The sequence below is a fragment of the Bombus affinis genome, chromosome 7 (assembly GCF_024516045.1).
Source record: "Bombus affinis isolate iyBomAffi1 chromosome 7, iyBomAffi1.2, whole genome shotgun sequence".
NCBI classification, from domain to species: Eukaryota; Metazoa; Arthropoda; class Insecta; order Hymenoptera; family Apidae; genus Bombus; species Bombus affinis.
In genome coordinates, this window is record NC_066350.1 from 4009347 (window position 1) to 4030221 (window position 20875).

Genomic DNA, 20875 nt, shown 5'->3' on the forward strand with positions numbered 1-20875 from the left:
GACAATTTTAATGCTGTTTCCTTCTTGCTTTCTCGACGCATAATGATAACGAACGACACATCAATTACCAATTCGCGGACGTTTCATCGAGTGAGCAAGCAAATGCACAGATATCGATTCTACTTTAGAAGAAATTCTGTTCCTTTTTTCTCGTTTTAGACGAGGTACGTACAACATCCGAGCAACGTACATGAGTCAGCGACGCGCGCTCAACCGAATACACACATTAAAAAACAGAGGAAAAAAAAGAAGAGTATTCTCACACGTGAAAAAAAGCATGACCTATAACGCACGTCGCTGTTACAAATGGTGTATCGTAGATTACAATATGGTACTTGCCCAGTCTACCCATTTGTGAGAACGAACAAAGAGCAGATAAGATTGCCGCTTTATGCTTAAACTAATTGCGCGCTGACAATATTTAAAATTAACGAGATACAAGCGAGAGTCGCAGTTTACTCTTCTTTTTCTCTCGGCATTTCGGTTGAACGCTGGCTGCTAACATAGAAACCAGCGCGAGGAGAGAAAAATCTAGCTTCGTGTTTAACGAGAATTCTAAGGTAGAAGATAGAACCAGACTTCACCAGTTTCAGTTTCTATTCCATTCTAGATATAACATAGCGGTAGAGGGTACTTTTACATAGCACGGAATATACATGTTTATACTTCCATTTTTGTTTTTATTTTGTTAATTTCTCATATAATACTAACAAAACATTTAATTACAAAACATGGGCGTACGGTTTTGTAGTGTCTCTTATCTTCCTTTGTGTGTATTATGCGTGTGTGTGTCTGTACTTTTGTATCGTGTGATGAAAGCAGTAGTTATGTGTCTCTATGTGGTATGCATATCATCTGGTTAATGTAAATATTACGATTATTTCATAAGTTCTCTACAATAAGTAGATGGATTTTATAACGACAATTTACACGCTGAACGCGTGCAGTAAATACATCCCATTTACCCGCAGCGTCTCTTCGTTTAATTTTACATTCATCACGACTTCGTCTTGTACGGACCTACGACCAATTCTCTTCTATAATCTATTCCGATGAATATGCAAACGCAAAAGAGATAGAAACGCTACTATAGTATACGATACAATAATATATAATCGTACCTCGATATTGATCGATATTATAAATAGTTTTTAATAATTATTCGTCCAAACACTGAATATTTTACAACAGCCATCGATCTCAACTATTCATAATTCTATTAAACAGTTTGCAACTTTTACAGTTTCAATTCTTTTTCTTCATTTCTTTTTTTTCATTTTATTTTAATATTATGCGTAGCGTGTCTGATCCAATATCATATCAATAATAGGGGTATATCATAAATTTTGTAATTTGCTAAAAAATATTCTCTAAAAAATATGTTGACCTAAAGATTATTATGACTGATAATCACAGACAATTTTTTCAATTTTCCTTTCATTCTCTTTTCTTTCTTTCTTCTTTTATTTTTAAATTTCTCAAAACCATCGTTTAATTTCTTTTTGCTGCCGCATCATCTTTCTATCCTTCTATCTTCTTTTAAACAAGTACAATATTAAAAATTCTACAATTCGTTTAAACATTAGAATAATACTATTCTTTTCTTTCCTTTCTCTTATCTTTTTTTTCGTTTCGTTTCGTTCATACACGATTTAAGAAGCGTTTTGCATTTGAAATTTCTGTCTCTTTAAATTCCTTGTCTTTACCGATGAAACGAAGAAACCAAAAATTCGAAGAGATGAAACTCTCGATCATAAAAGGATGCAACGCTGCGATGTTCTCGAAATTGTCGTAAAAGGTAATAACGGGCACCGTACAGGTCCATGATGAGTAAACTTAACCACTCGTTTCATTATCACACCAAAGTAGTAAATATCCAACACTTTTCTAATACCTAAATTTATGTCGAGGTAAGGTATACATATACATATTCGAGTTCTTTCTCTCTAACACGTCCAAATTTTTACTGTTTTTCATACGAATCATTTTCCAAAGGTGCTGACGGGTGTAGTTTAAACAAACGGTGCACAGTATGAGTGACAGTGTATTATGCTATCTTCTCGTGTGGATTATAATTAATCGATAATAATAATAATAATAACCATAATAATGAAGGCTGGATACGTAATACTAAGGAGTTTGTACACACTCCGTGAGATAGGTAATCAGTAATCATTTAAGAGGATATAGAGTATGTTTCAGAAAAGCGCTCGGTAAACTCTGAAAAGTTCCGCCAGAGAAGTGATTGCATAGAACATTATTGTTCATATGCTGTTATACGAACGCTAATATCTACTTTTCCTTTCTTTCTTCTTTTTTTTCTCAGAGCATACGATATTTTATATGGATTTCACAAATAAAAAAATAATTAAAAAACAGTGTTCTTAATTTACCTACTGACATGTTTAAATTTAAATATATACCCATTATAGATTATCGTTACAGTCAGCATAGAGATATTAATAATCTGCGATGGGAATATAAAGTATAGCGAAACACATCGCTTATATCCCATAATCCTAAATTGCTCGCGGTGATATCGTATAACAATTACAAGAATGCATTACTTTTTTTTCTTTTTTCATTTTAAAGAGAAAAGAATGCTCTTTCTTCTCCTGCATAAAAAAAGCAGACGTCCGTATCTTTTCAACAATATTAGACCATCGTGTGCACCATGTTCTCTAAATCATGTTCAATGTAATTAATAGATCTTGTTAATCCTAAAACCATCATCCATAAGTATAATAAATATTAATAAAATATCTAACATTGCTATTATATTTTCAAGTAATTACCTTTCTTATGTCATATTATTTCTTTTTTTTTATACAGATTAAAATTAATTATCATTATATTAACAATATTCATCTTCCAATAATAGTTATTAATTATTGATAATCATAGTATTAAAAAAAAAAAGGAGAAGAAAAGATTCAAAATACCTAAAAAATGGCAATTTCTCGTGACCAGAACAAGTTTCTATTTTTTTCCCCTTGTTTTATAACTTTTTACAAATCAGCATACGCATTTTGTACCAAACCAGGCCGATTAAAATGTTGCACGACTGACGAATACTTGCGTGCTCAAATAATGTTCCTGCCATCATTTACTTCTTTATATTACTTCGTTAAATAAATTCGCGATCGATATTCCTCGTATATATAACGCATTTCTTATTATTATCAAACTCTTCCGCTGCCACCTATTATTTCTTACTCTAGGCCATTTTTTCGTGTAAAGTGCACTTAACGGTGTCCATGGAGCACCAAATTTAAGGGACAACCACCTCGGCAGAAATTGATTAACCGCACTAAAATACTTTATTATAGCTTAATGGATGCATAGACACAATTAGTTTTTTTTCAGTTTGAATATAAGTCATCAGGGTATATCTAAATCTATCACCGGGTTTAAAGCGTAGGTACATTAAAGGTAAGGCAAAACTGCATTTCACAGAAAGGTGCTTTTTACGGAATATACGTTATATATACGTATATCCGTAAAAATCTGAAATATATTCCTATAAAGAACATTCATAACTTTCCCCAGTGTGGGAAAATATCACAAATATTTTCTAGAAATATTCGTATTCTAGAAAAGTTTACTTGAAACAATGATCTAATTATCTTTTTACATTCTGTGTCAACGTAATCGATTACGTGTGATCATACGTGCCTCTTATAAATCATATACGAATTTTGAACAGAAACTACGGAAAAAAAATGAAGATTAATCTCCTATATAAACAGAGCGGTATCGCCCTATCGGGTTTCTGCCTAAAATAAAAAGTTTGTTTTTCTCTATTCTCTAGCGATTTATATTCTTTAAATATAAAAATAAAGTAACGAGATTAATATTGTAATATTGGCAAGGCGGAAGCACAAACGCATGGGTGCATCGTTTAAAAATCTATAAAAACATATCAAAATAATTGCGCATTATATACGTAACATGTTCGTTCGAAACAAATGAACAGGCTTCAATTTCTTGGAAAAGCAAGCCTCTTTCTTTCCAATCTTCTTTGATCTTTCGTTTCTTTTCCTGTTATTATAAGACTTAAAATATCATCAATGTCTGCCAAAGTAGGTACACCTTCAAACAGTATCCCACGCCAGGAAACTGTTCCTTCTAGCCATTCTCTCTCTTTCCCCTTCTCTCGCTCTCTCTCTCTCTTTCTCTCTCTCACTCTCTCTCTCTCCCTCTCACTCTCACTCCCTCACATCCTCTTATGCGCGCGCTCATGTTCTTTTTTTGTTTCTTAAAACATCTACGTTACTAACTTAAGTTAAGTTGGTAGCTGTACTTACATCAAGACAATGTCTAATCTAACAATTACATATTTTACAAGAACGTTTGAAATCTGGCCCTACATCAGACATGAAATGTCACGAAGTTAGTCGTACACTGTACACTAAATTTTAGATTTACATAAAGTTTTCAAGAACATTGAATTATCTGGTTACAATGGTACAATCTGGTAAAATTGAAACTTACAATAAAGTTGTGTGCTTCTTATTTCACAAGTTTCGCCGATAATCCGTAATTGTGTGATACACGTCGCGTAGTATACGAGTATAGTTTATACGTTCAAGTACATAATGAGAAAAAGGTAAGTCCCAGTCGAGGGAAACTCGTCCATCATCCTATAGATATAGGTCGTCGATTTTATCCTATGCAAGTCGATTTTGTTTAATTTCACAGAATCAAACTTGTTCAATTATATTTAGAATCACTGAATTTATGACTGAAAGTAAGATATAATATATAGAGAAGAAATTTGCACACACATGTATGTGTGCGTCTATATCTTATATATGCGTATAAGCTAAAAGCATTTTCGATTTAGTGTAAAGTGACGATAACTTGTACGCTTAAGCCTCGATAGTCAAGATAATAAGTAGAGTCTAAAAGAAGTGCATAAAAGCACAGGCGTGGATAAAGTAACACTTTCATGAGTCTTAGTGCGATAAAGCACGCAAGGCTCGTTGGGTACGTAAGCAGGACATATTCAATTATTTATTGCTATAAGTATATCCCTTAAATCAACTACCAAGTGTAGCTGTTTAAAGTAACATTGTCATAACGCGATGTTTTGTGTACTATATCTGGCCTTCTAATATTTTAAATGTATATCTATTTCTTTTATAATAATAAAAAGCTGCAATCTCTGAAAATAGTTTGATGATTAAATGAATAACGTTCAATAAAATGAATCCTATTCCAAAGCGCACATAATTATAGCACAATATTTTTTGCTGTGCCGCTTACGGTTGGCTGCTTACGATAGCTGTATATGCAGTCTCAATTGAGGTATTTACGACATCTGCGGGAACCGCAGGTACATGGAATCTTGATATCCTCGAAAGGAAATTTGTAGTCATACGTTAGCTCTTCTCCTTGAATAATGCGACGGAGAGCGAAGATTAATATATGCTTCTTACCTAGGATGTCTACCACTCGCGAGTAACAATTTGGCTGAAATATGATTTTCAAGTTACAAAATTAATTCGATACAATTCTTCGCATAAATTCAAGTTCATAAGGAAAACGAAACGTATATTTCAATAAAATAAATAAAATACATTCGCCAAATGAATAAATACCTCGCATGAGTGATTAATGAATCTCGCTGCATTTCCTTTCATTGTGGCATCAACGACTAGGTGATCGTCGATTTTAAACATGTAACATCCTATGTTTTTACTATCATAATATTTTTCTCGTTTGTCAGTTAACGAGGCACGAATCACCTGTAAACATTTATAAAATATTACCCAAGAAAACTACATTCGATATATAAATAGTTAGTAAAAGAGATTATATAAATAACAAGGCCTTTCATCTCTCTACACACCTCACCAGCATACTCGATAACCATCTCTCCAGCTTCGATGTCTCTTAGGCAGAATAAACCTCTACCATGTATGTGAGAATGGTATACTCCAACCGATTCTTTCGACGTTTCTTTAAGTATCCTAAAGCGCATCGCCATTGGTAAATTTGTGCTTGCTACTCGTCTGTAATAATAAAACAATACAAGATATATCCTCCGACGTACGATGTATCAGTGCGTGTATACATACACACAGAAGAGCGCGCGCGCGCGCGCGCATCACGCTCGCACACACATACGTATACATATATATATATATATAAGAAGAAAGAAAGAGAAAATTAAGAGTGAATTTATTAATTGCACGTATTAAGATGCTTTACCTGGACTCAGCTTCGGAGATGGCGATCATTTTTGGTTGCTGCCTGTGCCTTGACGCGAGCCAACTGAACATATCATGAACTTTTCTCCCTTTGAACGGTTCTGCACGAGCAGCACCATTAATACACGCATTCGGTAAGTCATTTTCCGTTTCTCCCGGTTTTGGCGGTGCTAAATTATGAAATCGAGGTTTGTATTTGGTACATCTGTTCACGTCTGGTAGCTGTTCGACCAGGTAGACGGTGGCGTTATTTTCCAAGCCCAGATTTTCGATGAGAGGGTTATGAGGCAACGGAGGTAAGTTGTGAGCCTTTCGTGCATTTTGTACAGCTTGAAACACGGTTTCCCATACTTCGGCCATGGAGGAGGCAGTATGAGTGAATCCATCCTGCGATTTTATCTCATACATCAATGTCGGTCCTTTCGATTTCTGCGTTTGCATATTTGGTACATTCGGTTGTACAGATTTGATCGACTTACTGATCATTCTTGGTTTTTTCACGGCAACTGGTGGAGTTTTGGTTTTCAGTATGTTAAACTGGTTATCGATAGGTTTTACCTTCTCCTCGATCTTGTTCGTTTTCAATGTGAACGTTTTTATCGGTAACAATTGCAAAGAGGTTATCTGCGGTACCTGCTTCGACGGTAATATCTCCACGGACGTTACTTGCGGTGGTTTCTTATTCTGCGTCACTGCTTTCATGTTGTGTGTAATTTTGTAAGAACCATCTTGCAGCTGCTTCTGCAGTACTATCTTCAACGAGGCATTCTGCAGTTTCTCTTTGTCCAGTTCCAATTTCAGATTTTCTTTCACCTTCTCGATCGTTTCAGTGTTCAATTTCAGCGTTTCGTTTATGTTGTTTATAGTGGTCTCTGCTGGTTTCTTCACCGTTGGCGCCACAGCTTCGACTATCTGTTTCTTATCAGATTCCGTTCCAAGCTTCTGTTCCGGTTCTGCTGGCTTAATTACCGGTTTCGTTGGCTCTTCTATGATCATTTCTGTTTTCTGCATGCTCTTGGTCGTATCTTGTTTCGGAGTTACGGCTTGCATAGGTAGCACTCTGTTCATCGGCCTACTCGTTGGTACGTTGCTCGTAGACATTGTAATTTTATTTTGTACAGTCGAACTCGCAATCACTGGATTATTACTTGTACTTACATTAATATTGTTTGAATTCGGTACGGTACTATTATAATTATTATGCACATTATTTACATCGTGGTTTAACTTATTTACAATGATATCCCTTTGAGTTATACAGTGATTAGGTAATGGGGGTATTTTGGATGATATGCTAGACTTTATCATACTGGTATTCTCTGACACGTGTTTCGAGTCAAAGTACGGTCGGACATTATTGTTCATCATCTGTTCCGAGCCAAACAACGGTTCTGTAATCTTCCATGGTCCGTTATTAGGTTGTACAACGGAGTTTGAAACTGGGCTTGGCCGTACAGCTACTCTCGGTATCGTCGGTATTGAGTTTTGTAACAACTTTGGAGACGATGTCACTCTTACCGTAGCTTGAGCTTCGGATGCACACGTATCTGACGATAGCTCTATCGATGTTACTGGTTCTACGACGCTTTGACAAGATACAGGTAACATGGTGTTACAAGTGGCCGTTGGAAAATTTTGCTCGGGTGTCGCAGGAATATGAATCTGTGATGTTGCGATAGACGATTCTACTATAGGCGTGGTCGATTGATTTACTACCACGTAACCACTGGGTACCGTAGACATATCGGAAATATTGCCAACTTTGGATGGTAAGGTTGAAACGTTAGATACATTTTGAACGGTAGGTACAGCCGGTATGTTAGTAATGTTAGAAGTACTGGACAAAGTAGGTGCTGGATTAAGTATATTAGATACATTAGATGCGTTAGGTATACTAGATACACCGGGTACGCTGGATACGTTGGTAGGTAAGTTAGGTATACCAGATATACTAGGTACGTTCGATACGTTAGGCACGCTAGGCATACTGGATGCGTTAGGTACATTAGGTATGCTAGGTGTATTAGATGCACCGGGTATTGTACTAGGTACACTAGGCACGCTAGGCACGCTATGTACGTTGTGCACGCTAGGCACACTAGGTACGCTAGGTAGGCTAGGTACGCTAGGTACGCTAGGTACGCTAGGTACGCTAGGTACGCTAGGCACATTAGACACGCTAGGTACCGTAGGTACATTGGACACATTCGGTATGTTTGTTATGCTTGGCATATTAGATACGTTAGAGACATTGGATACAGTGGGTACAGCGGGTACAGTGGGTATAGTCGGTATAGCGGGAACAGTCGGAACATTAGGTACATTCGTTACGCTAGGTACATTAGGTATGCTGGTTATATTGGTTACGTTGGATACATTAGCAACGTTTGGTACGCTTGGTACTCCGGATACGTTTTGTACGGATTGCACTGCCGTCACAGTGGGAACACCTGGAACAGCCTGAACATCTACGATAGGTTCCATCAGTTTAGAAGCTTGAAAAACTTGCGTTGTCGTTTGGTAACTGCTTGCCAATACTTGCGGTACCGTGCCAGTCATGAACTGACTGGAAGACATCACCGTGTTGCTTACGATAGTCTCCAAACCGTAATACATCGGTTGGTTCGACAGAAACATACTGCCCGTTGAATCTGTAAACATTTCTAGCGTTGGTGTCGAGCTCAATAATAACTGTTCCGACGAAATAACTCCACATTGAATCGCACTGGGTTGTTGCTGTATAATCGTTCCAAGGACCGTTGGCTGTGTTTGAGCGATCTGTACACCTGGCAATATCGATATACCCCCGTTTTGCAATGCCAACAAGTTGTCGGAAGATGCTTGTATGTATGCACCAGGAATTAAATGGTTAGCTGTTATGAACTGAGGTTTAAACGCTGCAGCAGTTTCATGCTGACCACCGATCGTTGTTACGTACTGAAGGTTTTGTCCGGACTGTTGTTGCAATGTTTCAACGTACGCGGACATGATGCCAGGAGATGCTTGTTGCAATATGACAGTTGGCCCACTCGGTCTTTGAGCTTGTTGCAACTGTATAATCGGAGTATTGTTCTGCATCGGCTGAAATCTAGCATGTCCATTGTTGTGCGGCTGTATACTATTTTTCACGATTTGCGTTTTGATTCCTTTCGTCCGAGACTTTGGCGCTCTGGGAGATTTTGATTTAGCCAACTTCGTTATCTGAATACTGTTCCCTTGTGACGATTCGGTCGAAGACGCAGTTTGTACGCCGGTGGAAGAAAACGTAGGCGATATTTGTGGACTTGGAACCGTTTGGGAACTTGCACCATCTGGAGAATTCATAGGCGTATTGATGATATTTTGCGATATACTGGAATCGCTTGCGACAGATGGGGGATCTGTGATTTCTGTTATTTGAACAGTACTTTCTTGAGGTAATACCGTGGCATTCGGTAATGTAGTTGTAGTTCTAGTATATTGCGTTTGTACGATCATATCGTTTGATGTTAATACCGTTTGATGAACGGTTTCGACGGTAGCGTGCGTATGAATTTGCGGCGTAATAATCGCTTGTGCTATCGGTTCGATTTGAATAGCCGGATGAGGCGATGGTACGGAAGCTTCCAAAGGCGAAGTAGCTTGCATATCTGGATAATCGGATGAAAGTGTATGCCCCTCAGACGGAGATAACGTTATAAATTGAGGAGACACGGATCCGATACTCGGAGAAAATCTAGAATCAGGCGATGCTAATTTATTATCCATAGTTTCGGAATCGCTGTCGCTCGTTATCATGATATCACAATTTGCCAAGTGTCTATTATAACTATCTTGCGTTCTATATGTACAGCGGCATCGTTTACAAGTTACAGGGCGATCTATATGATCAAATGGTGCATCGCATCGAGATGTAATAGTAGTCGTTTCATTTTCAACGTGTTGCGGTGATACGCACTCATCGTCGCTAGAAATATCATCGGCTCCGTCTAACTGTGGAATTTTCAAATTCAATTTCAAATTATTCTCCCGCGGATTTATTTGTTGCGCTGTGTTCGATCTTTGTTGAAAATTGCTGGAAAGGCTGTCACCTCCTTTCGTTTTTTGTGCTTTATCCTCGTATTTTCCAATGTGCGATCTAATAAATCCATATATACGCTTTGATCGTAAAATATTATTCGAAGATTTTGTATAATAAGAGTTGCAGCAGTCCTTTTCGTTAGACGAAGTAATTTCGCTGCTGTCGCACGAGGATTCGTCGTTGATGCCGTCTAATTGCGGAATCGATAAATGTTCTGCCACGCGTAATGCCGTACTCTTTTCTTCTATATTATACTCCGGTGAACTGCATTCACTGGCGCTGCCTGAATCGGCAGGGCCGTCGACTTGTAATATTCGCGGTTGTTGCCTCGCATGCCAAAACAGCCGTTTATGCTCTTTACCTTCCTCCCGACTACTGGATATTACTCTACGATTAATACCACTGGTAGCATCCTCGATGCAATACTTTAATTCCCGCATAGAATCGGATAAAATATTAGGTGTATTTGCTCTGCCTACAGTAACCATGATACTGTCTGGAATCCTTAACTCGTGCAAAGTAGGCGGCCGTTCGTTTTGCGAATCTAATACCATTACGCTTGTCTCGTTTGATTTCGTCATGCTTGAATTCCTAGACAATTTCCTTCGTTTTATGCTGGGACCGTAAGTACCATCTAATTTACAACTCCACGTTAAACTGCAAGATCTTTGATGGTGCCTTTGTCCTCCAACGATTAACGGGCTATTCGATATTACTTCCGATTTAGATCGCTTCAGTTCTCTGCCTCCGCGTTTTTGATTTTTTGAACTAAACAGATCATCCATTAGATCTTGAACGGATGTTTTCGTTTCCAAATGAACCCATAAATCGTTATGCGACCCTAATTCGACTAAAGAAGGATCTATCTTTGAAACTTTACTATCAGATGGCTTTATCATTTCGTCTACTTCGGATGCCAGCATATCATCCTTGAATAGATCTGCCGCGAAGGTCCCATCATTTTTCAAATCCATTGCTATAAAATCTTCGTACGTCATTTTTGGGAATATATCTTGCATGGAAATACCGTCTAATAAATCATGCGGCAAATCTTCGAATATAGCTTCTTTCAATTCTGGAGGTAAAAGATCTGTATTATTTTGTTCTGCCAGATTTTCATCCACTTCTTTGTTACAAACTGCATCGATCAAAGCATCTAGAGTTTGTTTTACAGCTAAATATTCGCTTTTCTGTGTATTTAATGTATCTTCTTCTTCTTGCTCTTTAGAATGATCAATAGTTATATTATTTTCTAAATTGGAAGAAACCTCTGGTACATACATCTGCACGTACGTTCTAATATAATATCTTACAATTTTAAATGGGTTTACCGTAGACCAATATAGCCGAGAACATTTATAATCACAAGGTATAATTCTTTCAATTGTATCGGAGTATTCAGGTATGATTGTACCTAAACAATCTATCATCAGTGAGCCTATCATAACTTTCACTTTACTTGGTTCCGCGTATTTTTTCTTCTTACGATCCAATTCTACATATACTGGTCTTTGTAAACTAAATTCATTCTCATTTTGCAATGTTTTATGCGTACAATTATTTAAATGCGAAGAACAAAATACTGTTTTATCGTCGTTAAAGGCAAGACCAACGTTTCTAGCACAAGGATAATGGAAGGTACTGTTGCAATTCTTCGCGCAACAGCCAACACTGGCCCCTTTCTTTCCACATTCTGCGCAACGAATTAATCGACCTCTTGAAATAGCACTATGAACATTTTGCAAAGAACCATCGATTTCTTCAAATACTTCGTTAGACCAAAGCGCACAATTCGAATGTACCCACTCGTTTTGCCCGCAATACAGTAACCGTCCTTCTTTCGTCTCTGGACCATCGCTTAAACCTTTGCACAAACAACATGATCTACTATCTTCGACATGAACGTTATATAAATTTGCTGTTTTAGCTGCGATTGCTTTTGGTGCTTTGATCACCTCTTCTTTCCATACTTCCAGAATAGAATCATCAAATTTTGTAACTGTACTATCGTCTTTACCGATATCTTTAGTAGCTGTTAACGGATCGCTTTTGCCATTATTATTTCTTATACTTTTCGGACTAAACCATGGGAACACATCTTGTAAAATTTCGTGATAAACTTCTGTAAGATCTTTCGTTCCAGTACGATTTATAACATGTTCCATATCACAATGAAACTGTAACAGAGTTTTATATTCATTGTTATTGACTTTTCGTTTCACCGACATTAGTGTAGGCGAAGGTCTAACAATGATTTGCTGCTCTGAGCAATGGCATTCTGTATCATTAGAATTACTACTTGTATTTTCTTGAGTTACCGAATCTTTCTTATCATTGTCTTGAGTATCTTTCACAGCGCAATTCTTTACCCGAACAGAACACTCTTTTAAATGAAATTTTTGTCGAAGACGTCTTAAACCTCTTCTGTTACAGTTATCGCTTGGTTGATCTTCGTCCAATTTATTTATCGAATCGGACTTTGAATTATTATTATTATGTCCAAATTCTGTATTTTTAATCTTTTCACAATTACTTTCTTCAGCTTCTTCTACGTTCAGGCCTTCTTTGACATTGGTTATATTTGAATCTGTTTTCTCATTTGAAAAGTCCAATTTTTTCCCATTAGAAACAGATATACATAAACATTCTTTTCTTGGACTCCATTTCAAAGCAGCGCAAATCTTCTTATTTTTACTTAACGCTTTTATAACTCCTATGAAACCAGCCTTAAGTTCAGCTTCTATGGCATTTCTCCAAACAGAATTAGGATTTGAAGAACACTGGCTGCATGTAAATTCAATAGTATCGGGTAGATAACTAAGAATTTGATAACGCTCGTCAGAAATTCCTTCGCAATAGGCATGTACCCAATACGAACACTCGCTACATTCCATCATCTAAAAAATAAAATGTAGTTTATTTAACGAGTTTAAAGCGTTAATTATCTATCGCAATATTTCCCATAAGTCTTTATGTATCTGTACACACATGTCATTTTTTACAGTTACGCATACAAATATATATTTAATAAATTTTCTAAATAAAATATGTACATTTACCTTTGTATCGAAATCATTTTCGTTGTAACATCTTTGACATAGAGGACAATAATTTCCTTGTTGACGTAATTTAAAACACATGGAGCATAATGGTAAATTGCCCACATGGACATTAACTCCTTCACTACCACAGCTTTTACACTTAACACAATTTTGACACACATAAGGTCTTTCAGGACTGTAAAGTCTCGCACTAACACCAGATTTTGACAAACACGAATGGTGAAATGATTGACGACAACGAATGCAAGACAATTTTGGACCAGATCTTAGATGGCAGGATTGGCATATTGTACATCGAGGACAGCACCAATTTGGTTGAGCACAAGCATTCCATTCGCTGGGTTCCAAACAAAAGGCATGATATGGCTCACAACAGCACTGACAGTGGATGAGCTGGAAAGATTTTTATAATGTATGATCATATATAACAACATAGGTGTATACGTTACTTACTGGTTCTTTGCCAGCACTTCCACAAAGGTAACAAATAGCAGGAATCTGAAAGAGTTCTGAACCTATAAGGGCAAAGCCTTTTGCACCAACTTCTGTAGGATCGTACTGCTCCCAAAAATCTATCGATATTGTGTGTAATGCGTCATTATTCGTTTTAGGCACCTGCAATGTGATTAAACTATAAATATTCTTATTATTAAAACTATAAATATTCATGTTATGTAATATTATATAACTATAATATTAAAATTTTATATATTTTACTGTGCTAATATAATGTATTTAACAAAATATATATATCTGTATATTTTAATTCGACGTTTGCTTACTACTTGAAAATTTGACGTTGATATATTTTGTTGTGATTTGCCTCTTTTTGGATGAGGTTGCGTTGCATTGACAGTATTATGATTTACAGTATTCTCATCGTTATGTTTTTGTGACTCTTTCTCTTTTGTGTCATCCTTTTTCTCTACCCTATCATTTTCCTTTAAATTTTTCGGAATGTGCTTATTGCTTTCAGTATCTTCTTTTCCATCTACAGAGGGGAAAGTTGCAATTGGTTGACCAAGAGCCACGCTTGCACTTCGGCAAACATGTTTCACTCTTGGTCCCTTCAATTCGAGTCTCTGTCTCAAAGGTTGTGGACATTGATTTAAAGGTGGTACGGAGAACATTGGATTCTTCAATTTCTTCCTCACTTTTATCCTATTGTTTTTTCTTCTTTTTTTATTAGGCGATATATTCAGTGACGAGTCAACTAGAAAAATGAAAAAGCAAATTATTTATATTAAGAAAAGATATATAGTATGCACATTGGATATATAAATTGGAAGAATCGATCTTACACTTATCTAACTTTGTATATAGAAAACCACCAGTTCCTTGATAGCTTGTCTTTTGACCTATTTCTATGTTTCTCCAATTCATAGCTGATTTGAACAGGTTCTTCTCTGAACTATCTTCCGCAGGCCAACCTAACTTAGAAGATATTAATTTTTGTCCTTGATTATCATTATCTTCTTGATTCAATATTAATGGAATATTCAGAGGATCTCTCATCATTGGTGGTAACAGTGTATTTAAGCCTGTTCTCAAAGAAGAAGGAATGTTGTAACATTTCAAGCACATTTTTAACCAACAAGCTGGGCATCTAGCTTTATAAACACATCTCATGAGATTCCATTGTTGACTTCTTACAACAGGTGGTACTAAGCATAAACCATCGCCTTTATGACATTGAAGGACTGGAAGAGTACTATTTGTAGATTTTGCACAAGCCTGTCGTTTAATCATTTTACTGATAAACTTTCTACACGATTCACAACTGTGAATACCGAATTTTCGAGCTTGTTTCACAAATCGATAGAACCGTACAGCACCACAAACCCCACATTTGATGGTACCTGTTAAGCCTAAAACATTATAAAAGCATAATGAACTTATTATTTTCTTATTTCGTATATTATTTATATGATCGATTATATTGCTTATTTATTCGAAGCATTATTCTATATTTTTGATCGTGCAGTACAAATATTTGAATTAAAAGAAAATACTGTATAAAAGTAACATATTGTGAACATTATTGTTTTCATACCTAAATTAGTATTTCCACTTGTAACACTGTTGCTATTTGTCGTTGAAAAGGGACCTTCAGTTCCACCGACACATTTATTATCTAGTTTTAGCCTTGCCTTTCTTAAAATAACTTTCCCACCATTTAATTTCATCCCAGTCCATTCAGACTGTTCGTCTTCTGTATGATTACTATGTTCACTTCCACTTTCAGATAATGTGCTTTCTGTATCAAAATTATCTGAATTTCTCTCTGTATTTTTATTGCTGCTATCAACATTGCTTCGACCCTTTGTGCTATTATTTTCTTTCATTTTTGCTGAATCTTCAAAAGTTGTCTGAACTTCTAAATCAACTGTATCATTTTGAGTTCCTGATCTAGTTTGAATCCTGGAAGACTCTGAACTTGGAACATCAGAATCAGGAAGAGCTTTCGTAGGAACAGAAATTAATTTTTGATTTTTGGAGATATTTAATTTTGCATTTGGAGCTTTTCTGGTTACATTTGGTACACCATCTTGAACACTATTGCATTCATCGGATGAGCACTTTACCATTTTGTTTTTAGCTGGTAAATTAATTTTTTTAACATCTGTACTAACAGTTTTTGTTAATTGTGTGTCTTGTATAGAAGGTGCTAATTTTTCAAGATTCTTTGCAGGTTGCACAAGAGTTTGGGCATTGGAATTTACACGCTGGATTACCTTTTTGGCTTTACTTTTTGTTTCTTTATCTTTTAATTTTGTGTAGAGTTTAGTAATATTTCCGTCTTTTAATTTTGGTTCTTGATTACAATGTTTATTTAATGCAAGTTTAGCTTTCTTTACGTGCGTACTAATTTCGTTTTCACTATGTTCTGCTCCAGGAGTTTCTTCTAATTCCTCGATAAATCTTTTATTTGGTTTAATAACTCTTGACGAATGGGCACTTCGAACAGGTAAAATAAATTTCCTTACAGCATTTGGTTTATCTCCACATTGTGCCGTCATATTGCGCGCATTGTTACTGTTAGATTTTGCCCTTTGCAATAATCTTTTTGCAGTACTGTTACGTAGTTGTCTCGTTCGTTGATGCTGATCTAAGATATTATTTACTGATTTTAATACTGGTGTTTTCATAAAATTGGAGAATTTTATATTTTTACAAGCTCTACGACTCTTGGGTCTATGAAATTTAGTAGTACGTTTGGAATTTAACGCAGTCACATCTTTTTTATCATCTTCCGCTAGTTTGATATTTTTATCACATAATTTTTCTGTATTATTTTCAGTATGCGATGGAGGACTTTTAATATCTGCGACAGTCTGTACATTCTGCTGTGGCACAGAATTATCAATAGCATCAGGTGGTGATTTAACAGTTGTATTTTCTGTGTCATGTTGTTGCGTTTTTATGTAAGACACGGAAAGATTAGCTTCTTTAGTGCTAAAGCCATGGAATGGTGGATGTTCCTATGAGAAAAATGCATTAAGCCTTAGAAATAAATAATATATATTTTCTTTTGCATTAACATTTTGTCGATATAAAAATTATCGAATTAAACATCAAATGTTTATATTTCACATTTTATCGTGTAAACATATTTTATTTGGTGTTTTGAATATGGTAATAGATATTCGGTAATCTGAAGGTATATTATGATTATAATAAGAAATAAGATATGTATTGCAGTTTATTAGTTTTATTTGAAAGAAGAATAAAGAAATTGGTAATAATTAATCGGTAAAACACAGTTATTCGATAAAAATAAGATCGGAACGGCGATCTTTTATAAAATCATTGACATTTTCAAGTAAGCGGTACGTCAGTATGTATTATATACATCTGCCATTCCGAGTCTGTGATTCTCTTCTAATAGGTTAACTTTTATTATAGAGGCAAACGTTGGAGTTTTTCTGGCGAGCGAATCGGCACCGTATGCGTCCTTATGGCGCTTATAATCCAAATACAATAGTTTGTAAGTGGAGAAAGAATGATACAATTTGTAACTAATTAGACGCCTTACACCAGGTAGTCCTCATGAAAGTAAACTACGAATTACCTTTTCATTGTCACCAAATGTTTCGTTGAACAGGGAAAGTCCGTAGTAGATGTTCTCGGCGACGGTTACCGAATCGCTTTGGGCTGTCTCGGGTTGACCGAGAACTTTGATCCGTTTCCTGGTGACCGTCTTTGGCGGCTTCCCGGGAAACTTGGACCTTCCCATGTTCACTTTTTTCAACGGCCAACCTCAACCTCACAACGAAATTCTGTTTCCATTTTACGCGATTTTGCCCAGTCGAGGCGCACCAACTGAACACCAACGAACACTTAACACACACGGAACTCACAAGCTTCGTTAAACATCGGTTAACGTCGGCTAAATTCGATGATAGCCGCGAAATACGCGCGTACTGTTAAACACAGAATGACTAGTAGTAAGGTGGGTACATATTACATATGTTTTCGAATACAAACGCGGGCATTCATCTAGTAACTTTTGCTAGAGCGGAACTGAAGTTACGCGCGCTCAGCTGCGAACTCTTCGTTTAATCTCTCCAAGCATGATTCTCTATCAAATTCACATACAATCGCATAATATATTTAGTATCGATATAAATTACAATTTAATCTTTTATTTATATCTATTTCATTAATATTTTTTATTACTCCATTTAATTAATAACTATGCGTATATAAAATAATAAAAATGTTGAAGAGATACAATTTTTCAATTTCTAATCAATCGTTTTTTATTAATACAAGTACATTATTATAATACACAATGATGGTGTGTATCATGTATCGTATATTGAGTGCTGTCCAGTTTGTATCAACCACATACTAGGGAATATTAATGTTCCTTTTGCAACGTTCGTTAATGTAATTTTTATTTTATAAATAATTTAATCATTGCTCAAATTTTGTATTTTGTTAATTTATATTTCCGTGCTATTGCAAGATTATTTTATATTTAGGTAATTAATTTTTTTAAAATTGATTTATTAAGGATTTAAGAAGTGTATATACATATATATTACTTGAAATACAACATTAAATAAAACGAATATTTTTTAAAATATTCTACGTATTCGTTTATTTTATTTTTAATTCGCATAATTTTAAATCATGGATTATTATATTTAATATATTCAGTTATAAATATAAAGTAAAAAGTTATTTGAGAGCATAGCGCAGTATTATTAAAAATTTTTTAATATGAATGTCAAATAAATCTACTGCTAATTAACTTTCTTTGGAAAAGCATTTTCGCTATATTTGATTACGTACATCTAATCGATAGTATTTATATTTACAAAACGTAAAATTTCCTACATTTCATTAAATTACTACCGTATATTACGAGAAATAATACAATGTCCATCAAATTAAATAAAATTAACAGAACTCTTACAGATAAAAAAGGGAGAGGGAGAGAGAAAGAGAGAGAAAGAGAGAGAGAGTGAAAGAGAATGAAACACATTAAAAGTAATTAAAGGAAATACAAAAATTAATTTCACTATATATGAATTGCCGCTTTTTCACGATACTTTTTCAAAATTAAAATCTCATTTCTGCCAAATACTGACGGTGCATTAGAGTGTTTAATAAAGTCAGTTGGTTCGTATTACGTAAAGACAGGGTTCGATAAATGAGGTATATATGAATTACAAATCTGGTGTTTCATGTGCGCTGACCTGTGCTCCATTTAAAAGAGCCTTCGTCGATACAACCTCAAGCACCACTTTCAGATCCATATTGTACTTTTCCTTCGTATGCAGGGCGTGTTTTTCCAAGATTATTTCTCCCCCTGTACACAAACCGTTTTTTACATAATATTCGCTTCCTTTATGTTTACATAGGTAGACAAATAATTAACATCGATGATTATTTTCTTTGGCTCGTGGTAAATAGATATCGAAGAAAATTGTCGATTCAGAGGAGGATGTTTGGCTCGTACTATCAACGTGATCCACATTATACCGTGCGCAATTTCGGAACGAAGGAATACACATACGATCGAAGAGCCCCTTTTTTTTACGCCAAGCTTGCAACAACGAGAATGCGATAACGTCGATAACCATTTCTACCTTTATAGCTACACAAATTGAAACGTACTATATCGGGGTCAAATATCAGCCGGTCATCGATATCGCATCCCATTTCATCCATCATTTGGGAACGTAAACATTCATGCATTCTATATTTTTAATAAGGGATATCAATACCGTATTATGGTTTCTCTTTTTGTACCGTTTAAACCTGTTCAGAAACTAAATTATAGTCGCGTCACAAAGGAATATCCGAAAGCAGTACAATTCTCGATTATTTTTATATTTCTGGCTAAAAGAGACGTTAAAAAATTGCTCTCTCTCTCTCTCTCTCTCTCTCTCTCTCTCTTCCTCCCTCCCTCTCATATACATATATATATATATATATACATATTCAAAGTTTCACGCAATTCTTAATTAAGAAAAATATTTATTTTTGTTCGTTTCTACGTCAATATTGGTATCGTCACGTTAAGCTAGAACAATTTTGTAATAGAAAAATATGGGGAATTATCAAAAGCAAATACGATACGCGAGTAATTTTGGATAGATATTTATTCACTTTTTCTTCGATAATGTTAGTTTAGTCGCAGAATAATTTAACGATTTATTCGAGAAATAGTTATCCATTATGCGTTCGAATTATTTTTCGTTGTTACAATTACAGCGAGCAAGTACTTGATCAATTTTTAACAAATTATTCTAATATTTAAATACGTCTTTTGTTTTCTGAAAAATATATGCAAATGTAAAAGATTAAAACACTCTTCTTTGCTACTACCGGTCTATAAAAGAACGAACCGCAATTTTTGTTTACCTACTCCTGACATGGTAATATGTATACGCACATGTAGTTTATTAAAAAATAACATTGTTTGCAAGCGTATTACGACGCATTTGGTACTTGGCATTCGCGCCATAATATTAAAAGCGTTAAACATTTTAAGAACATCAGCGTGTATTTCATTTAAATCTCAACCTTACCTCAACCTCTACCTTAGAATTCTTTTACTTGTTATTTACACGAGCCATTCGTTGCTTCAATACTTCGATACTTATCAAAGAATAATAAATAAAAGTAATGGTACCCGGATGATTATTTGGGCGTTCGTTAAATGGGCCAACTGTATCACAAGGCAAGAAGAGTGGATAAGAAGATAGAAAACTAGAAACCAAAGGAGAATATCAAAGCAGAATTGAAAGTTGTCGTTTCACGATTTATATTTTCGGCCAACCGTTCGTCTTTTCTCCCATAACCAACGGAACGACCGAAAACATGTGCACAAAGCGGCACGTCATCGGTATTCCATGTGAAATATGTATATTTGCGGCGGGCACCCGTCGCGAAAATATCGAAATCATAGCACGATGTAAAGAGAAAAGAAAGATGTGTTCGACGAAATAAATAAAGGGAAGGAAAGGGAATGTGGAAAAGATGTATCTGCGAGAGGATGGTTCACGGTATGAGTAATACAT

At 35.5% G+C, this 20875-nt stretch overlaps 1 protein-coding gene across 1 annotated transcript; it reads right to left on the reverse strand.

Moving 5' to 3' along the window:
* Positions 1-659: 659 nt before the first annotated feature.
* Positions 660-17784, reverse strand: LOC126918512 (histone-lysine N-methyltransferase trithorax). Its single transcript, XM_050726488.1, has 10 exons — positions 17410-17784; positions 15391-16819; positions 14639-15205; positions 14120-14550; positions 13791-13952; positions 13335-13730; positions 6217-13172; positions 5855-6017; positions 5604-5750; positions 660-5475 (listed from the first exon to the last, which is right to left on the reverse strand). Exons 1-10 carry the CDS (start codon positions 17572-17574, stop codon positions 5302-5304), a joined length of 10590 nt encoding a protein of 3529 aa, XP_050582445.1. The 5' UTR covers positions 17575-17784; the 3' UTR covers positions 660-5301.
* Between the last annotated feature and the right edge of the window lie 3091 nt (positions 17785-20875).